Raw genomic sequence first — 14,359 nt, 5'->3', positions numbered from 1 at the left:
CAGGCAAGAGTACTGGAGTGGATTGCTGTGCCCTCCTCCAGGGGATCTTTCTGACCCAGGGATTGAACCCACGTCTCTTATGTCTCCTGTATTGGCAGGCAGGTTCTTTACCACTGAGCCACCATGGGTTTGAAATGTATGAAGTAACAGTTTTCCAAACGTGGACTACCAGGCAAAGAAGGACAGTGCTCCTGAGAGAAAGAAAGCAGCTGTGGTGAACCCTACATGGAGCACAGCTTCCTGCCTGGAGAGGGTCTTCCAGGCTGCCTTGTGGGCAGGGGAACTGGGTGGAGCCCGGCCGCCTCCTCTGTGAGGAGACAAAGCTGGAAGGCAAGGGAGGCCCAGTGTGATGAGAGTTGTCAGGTCCAAGTGCTGAGAAACAGAAGTAATGTGCAGAGTTCCAGTGTGGAACAGCAAGTTCCAGGTTGCAGGTGGGAGCCAGCAAGTCCTCAGCCTGTGAGAAAACCACATCCGAGTCTGAGAAAAGAACCGCATCGAAAAAGGGCAACCCTAAGAGATGACAAAAGGCCGAGAAGAGTTTGTATTCTCCTCAGCCAGAGAGGGAAACCTGTAATTTCTGGGGAATAGCATGGAATATTCAAGGAGACCATTGCCTAAGTAGTGAGGAAAAATGAATTCCCAGCTCTGCTCCCACCACAAAAAACCCAAAGGCAAGTGTCAAAGAGGACCAAACTCTTTCTAGGCAATTCGATGGCATCACAGAACAAAGCTCTAGAATATTTCTGGAACTATATCTGTGTATTCTCATTTCAACGTTCCTGGAATTACATCTGTTGCTCAATCTTCCATGGTGAAAGTTTTCCCTCTAGTCACAAAGCTGAACATATTTTCATGAGCTCATGGATGCCGGCCAGTGACAGAAGAGATCATGTTTTATATCTTTGTTTCTTTAAGAAAGAACTATAACTTCGTTTACTACAGCTGTGTGTATGCTTGTTCACTCAATTGTGTCCGACTCTGACCACATGGACGGTAGCCTGTCAGGCTCCTCTGTCCATGGAATTCTCCAGGCAAGAACACTGGAGTGGGTTGCCATTTCCTTCTCCAGGGGATCTTCCCAACTCAGGGATCGAACCTGGATCTCCTGCATTGCAGGCGGTTTTGTTATCGTCTGAGCCACCAGGGAAGCCCATATAGCATTGCTGAGTGTTAAATCAATTCAACTCAATCTTCTTCCAGTGAGATTTGGAATGGAGCCAGAATTCATACTTTAGGGGAATAAAGCTCTCCTAGATGAATCTGAGGCACAGCCAGGTTTGAGGATGACTGGTTTAACTCACTTCCAAGTTTCTTAGGTTACGAGTAATGTTATTTCTCTTTCTTTTCCAGGAGGACAGAAAACAAATTTTCAGCTGTAATTTAGTATCAGGAGTGTAAATACTTGTCTGGGAGAATAACACGGCAAGGGAACAACAGCAAAATGTACAAACTTTAATTCTATTGCAGAAACAGAGAAAGATATATAAACTGCTAACCAAATATTAAAAGGAAATACACTTCCTGTTTGGGCTTCCCAGGTGGCGAGGTGGTAAAGAATCGCCTGCTGAGGCAGGAGATGCAGGTTTGATCCCTGGGTTGGAAAGATACCTGAGAGTAGGAAATGGCAACCCACTCCAGTATTCTTGCCTGGAAAATTCCATGGACAGCTTGGCGGGCTACAGTCCATGGGATCGTAAAGCATCGGACATGAGTGAGCACACACGCATACTTTCTATTTAAAATAAATATGGGATTTTAGTGGAGAGAATTGTTATGAGATTAGTGACAAACTCTCCAGTCATCAGAAAGAAATTTCACATTATTTTTACACTTGATCTTAGCCAAAAGGCTGAGAAGCGTTCAGATTGTTTTTAATGTTCATAAACATCCTTCCCATTTCTCCACATTTCAAGCTGAACCTGGGTTTTGTATTAGGGCTATTTTTGTTTTCAAGCAAAACTGCTGCTGCTGCTAAGTCAACTAGCTTTAGCTAAAAGAGATTAGTGGATTGATAAAACCGGAGAGTCAAAAGTGGCACTGACTTCAGAAAAGCTGGAAACAGGACTCACAGGAGGTGGTCGGGGCTCTCTCTCCCTCTCCCAGCTCTACTTAGCTTTATTCTACAAATTCTCCCCAAATGGTGAGGAAAAGGATCACTGACAGCTATACTTCCCAGCCTCGCACCTCCAAGAAAACTAGTGTCTCTTCCCAGTATTGGTAAAGCCATCTTAGAGTGGATTCTCCTTGATCTTTTTTAGATCCTATGTCTGCAACACCCCTCAGTCATCGCTGAGCCTGGTGATACCAGGAACTTTGGCAGGTATGGGTCTCATGGTTTGCCCTGTGGGACTGAGTTTACAGCTACATCAGGACCACATGCAATTGGGGAGGAGTTTCCCAACACAACAAGAATGAGGTTGGGAAATTCAAATGGACAGAGAATCTGCCTACAAGCGCAGGAGATGCGGGAGACATGGTTCCGTCCCTGGGTTGGGAAGAACTCATGCAGGAAGAAATGGCAACCCATCCCACTATTCTTGCCTGGAGAATCCCATGGATACAGGAGTCTGGGGGCTACATTCCATGGAGTTGCAAAGAGTCAGACACAACTTAGTGACTGAACAACTACAGCAACAATTTATTGGCCCTTTCATGGCTGGGTGACATCAGCCAAGTTACTTAAACCTCAGTACCTGGGTTTTTTTGTTTCCAAATACTAAGAAGGGATCGTGATTACTTCGGAGCACTGTTGTAAGACTTAAATGAACTAATACATTAAAGTGCTTATAGTAAATTGTCTATAAATGCCAGTCAGTATGAATTTAACCTGCTCCTTCCTCAATTAAGATGCATTAAAGAATTCTCATTCAATTTTACAGTATTCTAAGTTTTGGTATTTTAACTTTACTGTAATCATGGTGTATTAATTTCCTGTGGCTATTGTAACAAATTATCACACACTTGGTGACTTAAAACAACAAAAATTTATTATCTCACAATTCTGAAGTCAGAAGTCCAAAACCAAGATGACAGCAGGACCATTCTACTCTGGAGGCCCTAGGCAAGAATGCTTCCTTGGCTCTTCCACCTCCTGCTGGCGGGGGGCAGAGGTGGGGAGGGGGGACGATGGGGCGGTGGGAAGGTATTCCTTTGCTTCTGTATACTAGGCTTCGCTAGTGGCTCAGATGGTAAAGAATCCCCCTGCAGTACAGGAGACCCAGGTTCAATCCCTGAGTCAGGAAGATTCCCTGGAGAAGGGATTGGCTACCCACTCTGGTATTCTTGCCTGGAGAATCCCATGGACAGAGGGGCCTGGCCGGCTACGGGTTCACAGAGTCAGAGTTGGACACAACTGAAACCATTTAGCACCCACCGTCCAATAGACAGGACAAAATACTCCACTATCAGCTGTGCTGGAATTTGCTTTCATTCCCCTTCCCTACACCTTCCCTCTCTCCCTTCTCCCTGCCAATTTCCTATTTTCCTCCCTTTCAAGTTCTTTGTCTACTTGCTTATTATCTGTCATTGTTTTCTTCCCACCTGGAACATAATTGGTCCTTGGTACATGATTTTCAAATAAATCATGTGTGAATAAATGAACTAAGGTAAAAATTTCCCCCTTTATGTCCCTTTTCTCTTAGCCCTTAAGGTTAATGAATATAAAGTCTGGCCCCTATCTTTTTTGATTTTTTTTTTTTGGTTGCACTATGCAAATTATGGAATCTTAGTTCCCTGATCAGGATTGGAACCCGTGTTCCCTGCAGTAGAAGTGTGGCATTCTAACCACTGGACCACCAGGGAAGTCTACCCTTTGCTATGTAAGTATACACATATATCCTGGGCCCACTCTCTAATGTATATAGGTGTGTGTGTGTGTGTGTGTGTGTGTGCGCGCGCGCTCTAAGTCACCTCAGCCATGTCCAATGCTTGGCAACGCTATGGACTGTAGCCTGCCAGTCTCCTCTGTCCATGGGCTTCTCCAGGCAAGAATACTGGAGTGGGTTGCCATGCCCTCCTCCAGGGGATCTTCCCGACCCAAGGATGGAACACTCGTCTCTGTGTCTCCTGCATTGCAGGTGGATTCTTTACCACTGAGCCACTGAGGAAGCCCAATGTCTGTTAAATCTAATAATGAAAATTTGGCTTTGTAGCTTGTATGTATTTGTTTCTTAATTTCATTTTTCTAGTTATTCATTTTTATTGTATTTTACACAAGCCATTAGTTTTAGTCACACTGATCTAGAGTGCTTGGTAAGTACTTTATTTCTGATAGCTTTATTCTTCATTTGGAAATTGAAGGTGTTTTATAACTTAATGGCTCCCTTTTAAAAATTTGTTTATTTGCTTGTTTTTGGTTCCACTGCTTCTTTGCTGCTTCTCTCGGCCTTTTTATAGTTGTGGTGAGTAAGGGTTACTCTTTGTTGCGGTAGCTTCTCTTACTTCAGACTGCGGGTTCAGTAGTTGTGGCTAACATGTTTTGTTGCCCCACGGCATGTGGAATCCTCCCAGAGAAGGTATCAAACCCATTCTCCTGGCATTGGAAGGTGGATTCTTAATTCCTGGACCACCAGGGAAGTCCAGTGGCTCCCTTTTGCAACCTCATTTTCAAGCGTAACCATTTAAACCAATTTTATCAATAAGAAGCTCTTGACTCATTTAAATTTCCCCTTGATTTTAGATTTTCATTGACTTAAAGTTAACTAATGCCACCTCTAGTTCTGTGCTTCTTTTCCTCAAAGCTTTCCTGTGTCTTAATTCAAGAAAATAGCATTCAGGCAGGATTCCACTCCCTTCCTATCCAAAAGTAAAAAGTCGTGTTTTTTTAAGACAATTGCATAATTCACTAATGATGTGTTTTCATTCCATTTTGACTCCACTGAGACCTTGAATGGGCTTGAGATGCAGTGATTTTTCTTTTTCCTTTGAGATGCAGTGGTTTTTAAAATAAGTTTTTAAAAATCAAAGTAATAAATATTTATAGCATTGAATGCCAAACATACTAAGAGATGCAAGAAAAAGCAGTAGTTATCAGCTCACTCTCTTTGTAGAGCCAGTGGAGCACCCCAGAAGTTACCACTGTCCTCTCTGTTAGCTGTGTCTACTGATATTTCTCTCAGTGTTTACAAAAATTGAGGAATAATTCACACATTGTAAAACTCACCTTTTTAAAGTGTACAAGTCAGTGGTTTTCAGTATGTGGTGCCACCATCACCACCATCTAATACAGAACTTTTTCATCACCTCAAAAAGAAACCCCTTGTTAACAGTCTCTCCATTTCCCTATGTTTTAATTGGGTTATTTATCATTTTGATGTTGAGTTGTGAGAACTCTTTATGTATTCTGAATACTACCCCATTAGATATATGACTTGGAAATATTTTCTCTCACTTTGTATATTGTCTTTTTACTTTCTTGATACTTACATGCACAGAAGTTTCTAATTTTGATGAAGTCCTATTATTTTCTCTCTCTCTCTTTTTTTTTTTTTTTGCTTCTGGTTTTGTGTCATATTTATAAATCAGTTGTCTGATACAAGGATGCAAAGATTTACATCTATGCTTTCTTCTATGAATTTTTTGGCCATCCCAATATTAATTTTGTATGTGTGAGGTAGACATTCAAGTTCATTCTTTTACTTGCACACGTCCATGTGGCCCCAACACCAGTTGTTGAAGTAACTATTCTTTCCCTGTTGAATCATTTTGACACCCTTGATGAAAATTAATTGACCATACATGTATGGATTTATTTCTGTCTTCTCAAGTCTATTCCACTGAGTTACATCTCTAAATATCATTATGCCAGTAACACTGTTTTGACACTATAGCTTTGTAGTCAGTTTTCAAATCAAGAAATGTGTGTCCTGCTTTGTTCTTGTTCAAGACCATTTGGTTCTTTGGGGATTCCTTGAATTTCCACATGAATTTTAAGATCAGTTTGTCATTTCCTGCAAAGAAACCAGCTTGGATTGTGATAGGGATTATATCGAGTCTGTAGATTAATTTGGGTGGTATGGCCATCTTTATAACATTTGTTCTTTAGTCGCTAAGTCGTGTCCCACTTTTTGTGACCCCCATGGGTTGCAGCATGCCAGGCTTCCCTGCCCTTCACTATCTCCCAGAGTTTGCTCAAACTCATGTCCATTGAGTCAGTGATGCCATGCAATCATCTTATTCTCTGTCACCCCCTTCTCCTCCTGCCCTTAATTTTTCCCAGCATCAGGGTCTTTTTTAATGAGTCAGCTCTTCACATCAGGTGGCCAAACTATTGGAGCTTCGGCACCAGTCCTTCCAGTGAATATTTAGGGTTGATTTTCTTTGGGATTGACTGGCTTGATCTCCAAGTCTTCCAATTCTAAACATAGGATATATGTCTTTACTTCCTTTATCAAATTTAATCCTAAATATTTTATTCTTTTTGATGCTGTTTCATATGAAATTGTTGTTTTATTAATACTTTCAATTTCACATTACTTATTGGTGTATATACAAATACAATTGAGTTTTATGTATTGATCTTGTATTCTGCAACCTTCCTGAACTTATTAGCTTAAATAGTTTGTGTATTCCATATATTTTTCATAATATGTTTACAACTTATTTTTTGATTTATCAATTTTAGATATTATCCTATTATGGTGTATTAGAATTTAGATAACTATTTCTGTACCTCACTGCTTACCCTTCCTTTATTCTCATCAATTCTTATATGATAACTATGTGAACATTATTCTCTGATGGGGCAAGAAGTATGTTATGATTTTTTTCTCTTTCCTATAAGCATTTTTTGACAGTAATAATTACTAATAATCACCTCCTTGGGCTTCCCTTGTGGCTCAACTGGTAAAGAATCTGCCTGTGATGTGGGAGACCTGGGTTTGATCCCTGGGTTGGGAAGATCTTCTGTAGAAGGGAAAGGCTACCCACTCCAGTATTTTGGCCTGGAGACTTCCATGGACTGTATAGTCCATGGGGTCACAAAGAGCTGGACACGACTGAGCGACTTTCACTTGGGAATTCCCTGGCAGCCCAGTGGTTAGGACTCTGCACTTTCACTGCCGAGCATTTGCTGTGTGACATGGCCAAAAAAATTTTGTCTCTTTAACCTTCTTGTTTTTCATATTCTTAGTGCCTTAGGAAAAAATTCTTGACACATGCTAGGAGCTAATAAATATTTTTAAAATAAATGAATGTAATCGCTTAATTTTCCAGGTACCTATCACTAAGTCTTCCCACGTTCTTACGATACAGTTTTCCACATGGTCAAATGTATCAGATGATGCTATCAGTCAGGACATAGGTCAGGCTGTGGTAACAAATTACCCCCAAATTCCAGTGATTTACAAGAGAGAAGTTGTTTTGTTTGATTTTTCTCATGATAGAAGTCTGTCTGAGTTTGGCTGCATGCTGTCTCTGCTCTGGGACTGAGTGAAGAGTAGCCTCTTTTTGGAACAGAGCCAGTTGGTGGGAGAGCACAGACTGGCTCTTAAAGTTTCCACTCATGTACCTCATCATGTTTACTCACGATATGTTGGGTCAGGTAGGTTCTTTGGCCAACCTTTCCATCCCAGGGGGCAGGGGTCTGTAATCTCAGGAGTGGGCACTGAAGGGAGGGGTGTCATGGAAAAAGCCAAAGTATTTGGCAGGAGGGGGATGTAAGTTGCTCAGTCGTGTCCAACTCTTTGCAATCCTGTGGACTGTAGCCTGCCAGGATCCTCTGTCCTTTGGATTCTTCAGGCAAGAATACTGGAATAGTGGCTAGCCATTCCCTTCTCCAGGGGATCTTCCCCACCCAGGGGTCGAACCTGGGTCTCCCGCATTGCAGGCAGATTCTTTACCATCTGAGCCACAGGGAAGCCCAGAAGGGGAATAGTCTTCCACAGATGATTTATCAGGTCTGTTTTCTCTAGGAGTCACGCCCCCAGGCCCGTGTCCCTGTTTGCTCTGGGCTGTTTGTGCCCAGGCCCGCCCCACAGCCGTGGGTCATGCGGGCATTTCCCTCTGCTTCATCCTGGGAATTCCCTGTGTGTGTCATGTAGACTGGACCCCTGCTTACTGGATCTGGTGTTTTTCTTCTTTGTTTACTTTCTCATTTGCTTTCACTCTCCCTGTAGAAAGAGAAGGAAGGCACAGGAGGTAAATTCTGAAACCCTTCAGACTTGAAGATGTCTTTACCAGAATTCCCTGCTGGTCCAGTAGTTAGGACTGTGTGCTTCCACTGCAGGGGGCATGAGTGTGATCCTTGGTTCCTTGGTCAGGGAACTAAGATCCCACATGCCACAAAAAATTGTCTTTATTCATGATTAACAGTTTCACTGAGTATAGGATTCTAAGTTGGAGGTCGTTTTTCCTTCGAATTTTTTGAAGGCATGTCTTTACCAATTCTGGATTTCAGTGTGTGTGTGTGTGTGTGTGTGTGTGTGTGTGTGTGTGTGTGTGTGTGTGAAGCTAATGCCATTTTTTCTCATTCTTTTGTATGTGATATGTGGAAACAAAAGTTCCAGAAGGGTTTTTTGAAGTACTAATTTCATGACAACATGCCTTTAAATGGGTCTCTTTTTAAAATTCTTTAATTTATTTTTAATTGAAAGATAATTGCTTTACAATATTGTGTTGGTTTCTGCCAAACATCAGCTTGAATCAGCCATAGGTATACATGTGTCTCCTCCCTCTTAAAAAGGTCTCTTTTTCAATCATGTGTGGGGTGCTTGATGGCCTCTTTCAATCTAGAAATTCTTGTCCTTCAGCTTGGGGAAATTTTCTTTTACTGTTTCTTTGGTAATTTCCACCCCTCATCTTCTGTTTTTGGAGCCCTCAGTAGAGGGATGTTTCATTTCCTTAACTGATTCTCTAAAATTCGTTTTTTCCTCTTTCAAAACTATTCTTTACCTTTTTGCTTATTTGTTTTTCATGTTTTACGTTTGTTTTTCATTCTTTTGCTTTAATGTTTACTTCAGTTATTTTAAATTTCTAAGAACACATTCTTTCAGGTTATAAAATTTTTTTAAAGCATTTAATTCTTTTTTTTTCCCCCCCTTCACCTTTCTTATAGCTCTGAAATACCAAAACAGAGAGGAGGGGCTTGGCTTTCTCTGGCTCTGCTTTAAAACATCATGACCTTCTGTTCCATACAGGGAGAGGGGTAGCTCAGAGGACCCAGTCAGTGGGGAGACTTTGGTTAGGTCCTTAGTTTCTTCTGTATAGACAAGACTCGGGTGTGGAGACATGGTCGCACTCTGAAGTCCCTGGCTGACTGGACCCAAGCCGGGAATGGTGTGTTACCTCACTCAACCACCAGGAGGCGACTGTTCCCTCTGGCCTTTTTCTCCTGTAGGGAAGCATCCAGTTCTCTTTCTACATAATTTTGTGTATCTATTTTTGGCTGTGCTGGGTCTTCCTTCCTGCAGAGGATTTTCTCTAGTTGTGGCGAGTGGGGGCTACTCTCTAGTCACCGCGCATGGGCTTCTCACTGTAGTGGCTTTTCTAGTTGCTGAGCAGGGGCTCTAGGGCTTGGGGTTCAGTAGTTGAGGCGCACTGGGCTTAGTTACTCCATGGCGCGTGAGATCTTCTTCCACCAGGAATTGAACCCATGTCTCTTGTATTGGCAGGCTGATTCTTCCCCACTGAGCCACCAGGGAAGCCAAAACATCTACTTCTTTTTAAAGGATACAGTATTGACTCTAAACTCTGATTAATGGTAATTAAAAAAAAAACCAAAAACTTCTGTTCCTTGCATTGTCTCTCATCTTAGCTCTATTTTTTCCCCCTGTTTTCATTTTCAGTCATTTTGTTTCATGTTAGATACTCTCTTCCTGTGTCTGGTAGGCACAAAAGCTGGCTAGGTCCCTGTGCATGTTGTTGTTCAGTCACTAAGTCATGTCCAACTCTTTGTGACCCCCAGGACTGCAGCATGCCGGGCTTCCCTGTCCTTCATCATCTCTCAGAGTTTGCTCAAACTCATGTCCATTGAGTCAGTGATGCCATCCAACAATCTCATCCTCTGTCGTCCCCTTCTCCTCCTGCCCCCAGTCCCTCCCAACATCAGGGTCTTTTCCAATGAGTCAGCTTGTCGCATGAGGTGGCCAAAGTGTTGGAGTTTCAGCTTCAGCATCAGTACTTCCAATGAACACCCAGGACTGATCTCCTTTAGGATTGACTGATTTGATCTCCTTGCAGCCAAGGGACTCTCAAGAGTCTTCTCCAGCACCACAGTTTGAAAGCATCAATTCTTTGGTCCTCAGCCTTCTTTTGGGTCCACCTCTCACATCTGTACATGACTACTGGAAAAACCTTAACATTGACTATGTGGACGTTTGTCAGCAAAGTGATGTCTCTGCTTTCTAATACTCTGTCTAGGTTTGTTATAGCTTTTCTTCCAAGGAGCAAGCATCTTTTAATTTCATGCCCTGTGCATGGGCAAGGTTTATTGACATGTAGGATTTACTGCATGTGATAAGGCTATAATAAGCCTGAGTGTTATTGCTTTTGTTTGTTGTTGGATAACTCCAGCAGTATCTGCAAATTGTTTCTCTGCAGCCAACCAGATTCTATAGGGAAATCTCTAGTCTCTTGCCTGGGTGTCAGCTTGCCTGCCGCACTTCCAGTAGTGAGGTGTGGCTGTTAATAAGGATAGAACGCTAGATAGGGATCCAAAGTTCAGTGGCTTGAAGAACAAAGTTCTCTTTTGAATAACTGTCAAGCTTAGGCAAATAGACTTTTCCTTCCATCTGATTGTTCAGGGAATCCAGTTTCCTTCTACTTAGGTACATTTCTGGGGTAATGGTTCATTAGCATCACCTAGAATATTGTTAGAAAAGCAAATTTTCTGGCTTGCTGTAGACTTACAGAACCCTTATCAGAACCCTTGAAGGTTCTGGGTGGGGCTCAGATGATTTTCCCTGGTGGCTCAGATGGTAAAGCATCTGCCTACAATGCGGGAGACCTGGGTTTGATCTCTGGGACAGGAAGATCCCCTGGAGAAGGAAATGGCAACCCACTCCAATATTCTTGCTTGGAAAATCCCATGGACTTAGGAGCCTGGTAGGCTACAGTCCATGGGGTGGCAAAGAGTCGGACACAACTGGGAGACTTCACTTTCAGATGATTTTGATCCTTGTCAAGGCTTCCCAGGTGGTGCTTCCAGGTAAAGAACCTGCCTGCCAATGTGGGAGACATAAGAGATGTGGGTTAGATCCCTGGGTCAGGAAGATCCCCTGGAGGACGGCATGGCAGCCTACTCCAGTATTGTTGCCTGGAGAATCTCATGGACAGAGAAGCCTGGCGGGCTACAGTCCATAGGGTCTCAAAGAGTCGGACACGACTGAAGTGACTGAGAACACACACGAGGTTTAAGAACTGCCCTAAGGCATCGTCCTCTGTAATTGAAACATGATCTCAGACTAACCAGATTCCAGCCTAAGTAAACGGAAAAAACTAGGAGCAGTTCAGGTACAAGAACGTGTCTGCTGCTGACTATACTCTGGTGACAGCTTAGTCATCTGGTCACTCTTAGCTGCTGTGAATCAATTTCCCTGAAGAATAAGCCTCCCATCTCCTTGGGGGACTAAACAAGAGTTGTTCAGCTGTTTGTTGCAGGAGTACAAACTCATTTAATGGCTCCTGTTTTTCAATCAGTTCTTATGCTGTGAGCTCAATGCTTTATACCCTTTAAGCACTACCTGATGCCTCAGTTTCTGGGCTGTTCCTGGGTTCTTCTTATGAATGATAAGTTCATAAGTTCAACTGATAAGTTCAAGGATAAGTTCATTTTCCGCTAGGCACTTAGGTTCTGCTTTCTTGGCTAATGGTTGATGACATTTGTCAGCACTTCTTCATCCACTGTACATATTCTCAACTTTCTTAACTATTTTTTGTTCACTGGAATGGATTGCCACTTCCTCCTTCCTCACCATTTTTTCTTCATGAGCTTAGAATTTTCAGATTCTTTGACTTCATTATAAGAGGATGTTGGGGGAGATGAGAGATAAATGGATGTGTTCAACCTGCCATTTGTAACCAGAAGTATTAATTTGAAAAAAAAAATGGTTTCTATGTACCTTTCATATTTAGGAGAGAGGTGTATTATGGGAATATGGAAAGAGAATGTTGCCTGCCATTCCAGTAAACAAAGAATACTGCCATCAAGCCATTGGCCACTGCAGCCACCAATCCCCACTACCCGCATCAGTGTGTCCTTAGGGGAATTCAGAATAGAGACAGGAAACATTCTGTGTTCTGAATACTGGCCCCAGACTGTTAAGATGCATATCTAAGGAAAATTTTCAGTGAGCCCAGACTCCTGTATCTTCCCAGACATGAAAAACCACTAAAATCATTAACTCGAGATGTCTGTTTCTGTAATTAGCAGTAATCTTTTGATATTTGACCACATTTTTTTTTTTTTTTCCAGCAAAATTCAAATATATCCTGGCTCCTCCCTGATTTCCTTGGAGCAATTCTTCAGAGCCATGTGAGAAGCTGTCTCCCGGGCTATCGTCCCCAGTAAAGTCTCCAAGTAAAACTTAACTTGCAACTTTTATGTTGTGCATTTGTTAACATTGGACTTAACCATTGGACTGCTGGGGAATTCCTAGGTTGTGCTTTTTTTTTTTTTTTCAGTTGACAGAAGAAGGGGAGAGCTCTCTGGAAAAAGAGGAAGGAGGGATTTCCCTGGTGGTCCAGTGGTAAAGACTCCACACTTCCACCGCAGAGGATGCATGGGGTCTGGGTTCAATCCATGGTCAGGAAACTAAGATCCTGCGTGCTGTGGTGTGGTCAAAGAATGAAAAAAAGAGAGAGAAAGGAAAACTTGCAGAATACACAGAGATGGCTAATGCGAACAAAATATAATTAATTGCATCATTTCAAGTTTAAACTAGCAAAATTCATTGAAATATGATTTGAAAAAGACTGAATACAGAACTAATACCACCTTCTATTTTCTCTTTTAACTAAGTGTTGGCAAACTTTTTAATAAAGAGCCAGATAGTAAATATTTTCAGTTTGTGGAGGGGGTGATCCTACAAACTCTATTGCAACTACTCAACTCTGTAGCGGAGAAGGCAATGGCACCCCACTCCAGTAGTCTTGCCTGGAAAATCCCATGGATGGAGGAGCCTGGTAGGCTGAAGTCCATGGAGTCTCGATGAGTCAGACACAACTGAGAGACTTCACTTTCACTCTTCACTTTCATGCATTGGAGGAGGAAGTGGCAACCCATTCCAGTGTTCTTGCCTGGAGAATCCCAGGGACGGGGGAGCCTGGTGGGCTGCTATCTATGGGGTCGCACAGAGTCGGACACGACTGAAGCGACTTAGCAGCAGCAGCAGCAGCAACTCTGTAGATACATGAAAGCAGTCATAGACTATGTAAATGAAAGTGTGTGGCTGTATTTTGAAAAAACTATATTTACAATAACAGGCAGCAGGCTATTTTTGACCCATAGGCTGTAATTGGCTAACCTTGCTTTAAAGCATCAAACTTTATCTTTTTTAGACATTGAGCCATCAATAGTGCTTTCAAATTTGACATTTTAGATCTTAGAGTTAAGAAAATGGAGTACCAGGGACTTTCCTGGAGATCCAGTGGTTGACTCTGCCTTGCCAATGCAGGGGGCACGGGTTCAATCTATGGTCAGAGAACTAAGATCCCACATGCTGCATGTGGTGGCCAAAACAAAACAAAACAAAGAAAAAAATGGAATACAGAGAATGGAGAGAAGACCTATGAAAACATGGTCAGTTGGCCATTATACCTTTGGCCAAACCCTTGAAAAGTACAACATACACAGTGAACCCTAATGTAAACTGTGGACTCTGGGTGATCACTTGGTGTCAGTCATCACAAATGTAAACAGGATGTTGGTGCAGGTATAGATGTTGATGATGGGGGACCCTATGCTTGTGTGGGGAAAAGGATGAATGGGGAACCTCTGTACCTTCTGCTCAACTTTGCTGTAAATCTAAGACTGCTCTAAGAAAAATAAATTTAATTTTTAAAAATGATCTGTTGATAAGTAAAGATACCAGGGGAATTAGTAATGTCTTATTTTACCAGTGCTCTTCCAGTTCCTAGCTGGGAATTGGTGTCTTTAGCTCGATCTACAGGCAGAGTTTCTCTGCTTGATTTTTCAACCATGCCTAAATGTTTCCCAAAATGTGCTCCATGGATGTGCTCCCTGCCAAAGAGGTCCTATAGCCAAATAAGTTTGGGAAACAGAACACAACCTATCCCTTCTTGGAGACTTCATCTATATTGGCAGAAGAAAGTCTCTGAGAAATTCTGCAGTAAAGAAGCTTCTCTAACTTTGTTAAAGAATGTGTCTAACAGCTTCTTAGACACATTTAATCAAAGAACCCAT

The 14,359-nt window shown here is 42.3% G+C and overlaps 1 protein-coding gene and 1 pseudogene across 2 annotated transcripts in view; one reads left to right on the top strand and one right to left on the bottom strand.

Annotated features, from left to right (window-relative positions):
- Nucleotides 1–13,966, top strand: part of UBE2W (ubiquitin conjugating enzyme E2 W) — an 88,419-nt gene extending 74,453 nt beyond the window's left edge. Inside the window, exons 6-7 of one of the 2 annotated variants that reach the window (XR_009689549.1) lie at nucleotides 12,410–12,514; nucleotides 12,619–13,966. Coding sequence is in view for 1 of the 2 variants with exons in the window: in XM_061123499.1 (XP_060979482.1) it covers nucleotides 12,410–12,441 (32 nt within the window). In the remaining variant the exon portion in view is untranslated. Of the gene's footprint in view, nucleotides 1–12,409; nucleotides 12,518–12,618 lie in introns of those variants that run through there. The other variant, XM_061123499.1, reaches the window with a different exon arrangement.
- LOC133042929 (U2 spliceosomal RNA) lies at nucleotides 1,731–1,861 on the bottom strand (annotated as a pseudogene).
- Nucleotides 13,967–14,359: the final 393 nt, after the last annotated feature.

The sequence above is a fragment of the Dama dama genome, chromosome 21 (assembly GCF_033118175.1).
Source record: "Dama dama isolate Ldn47 chromosome 21, ASM3311817v1, whole genome shotgun sequence".
In the NCBI taxonomy this organism is placed as follows: domain Eukaryota; kingdom Metazoa; phylum Chordata; class Mammalia; order Artiodactyla; family Cervidae; genus Dama; species Dama dama.
Note: the sequence above shows the minus strand (reverse complement) of the source record. Positions and strands in the feature narration are given on the sequence as shown.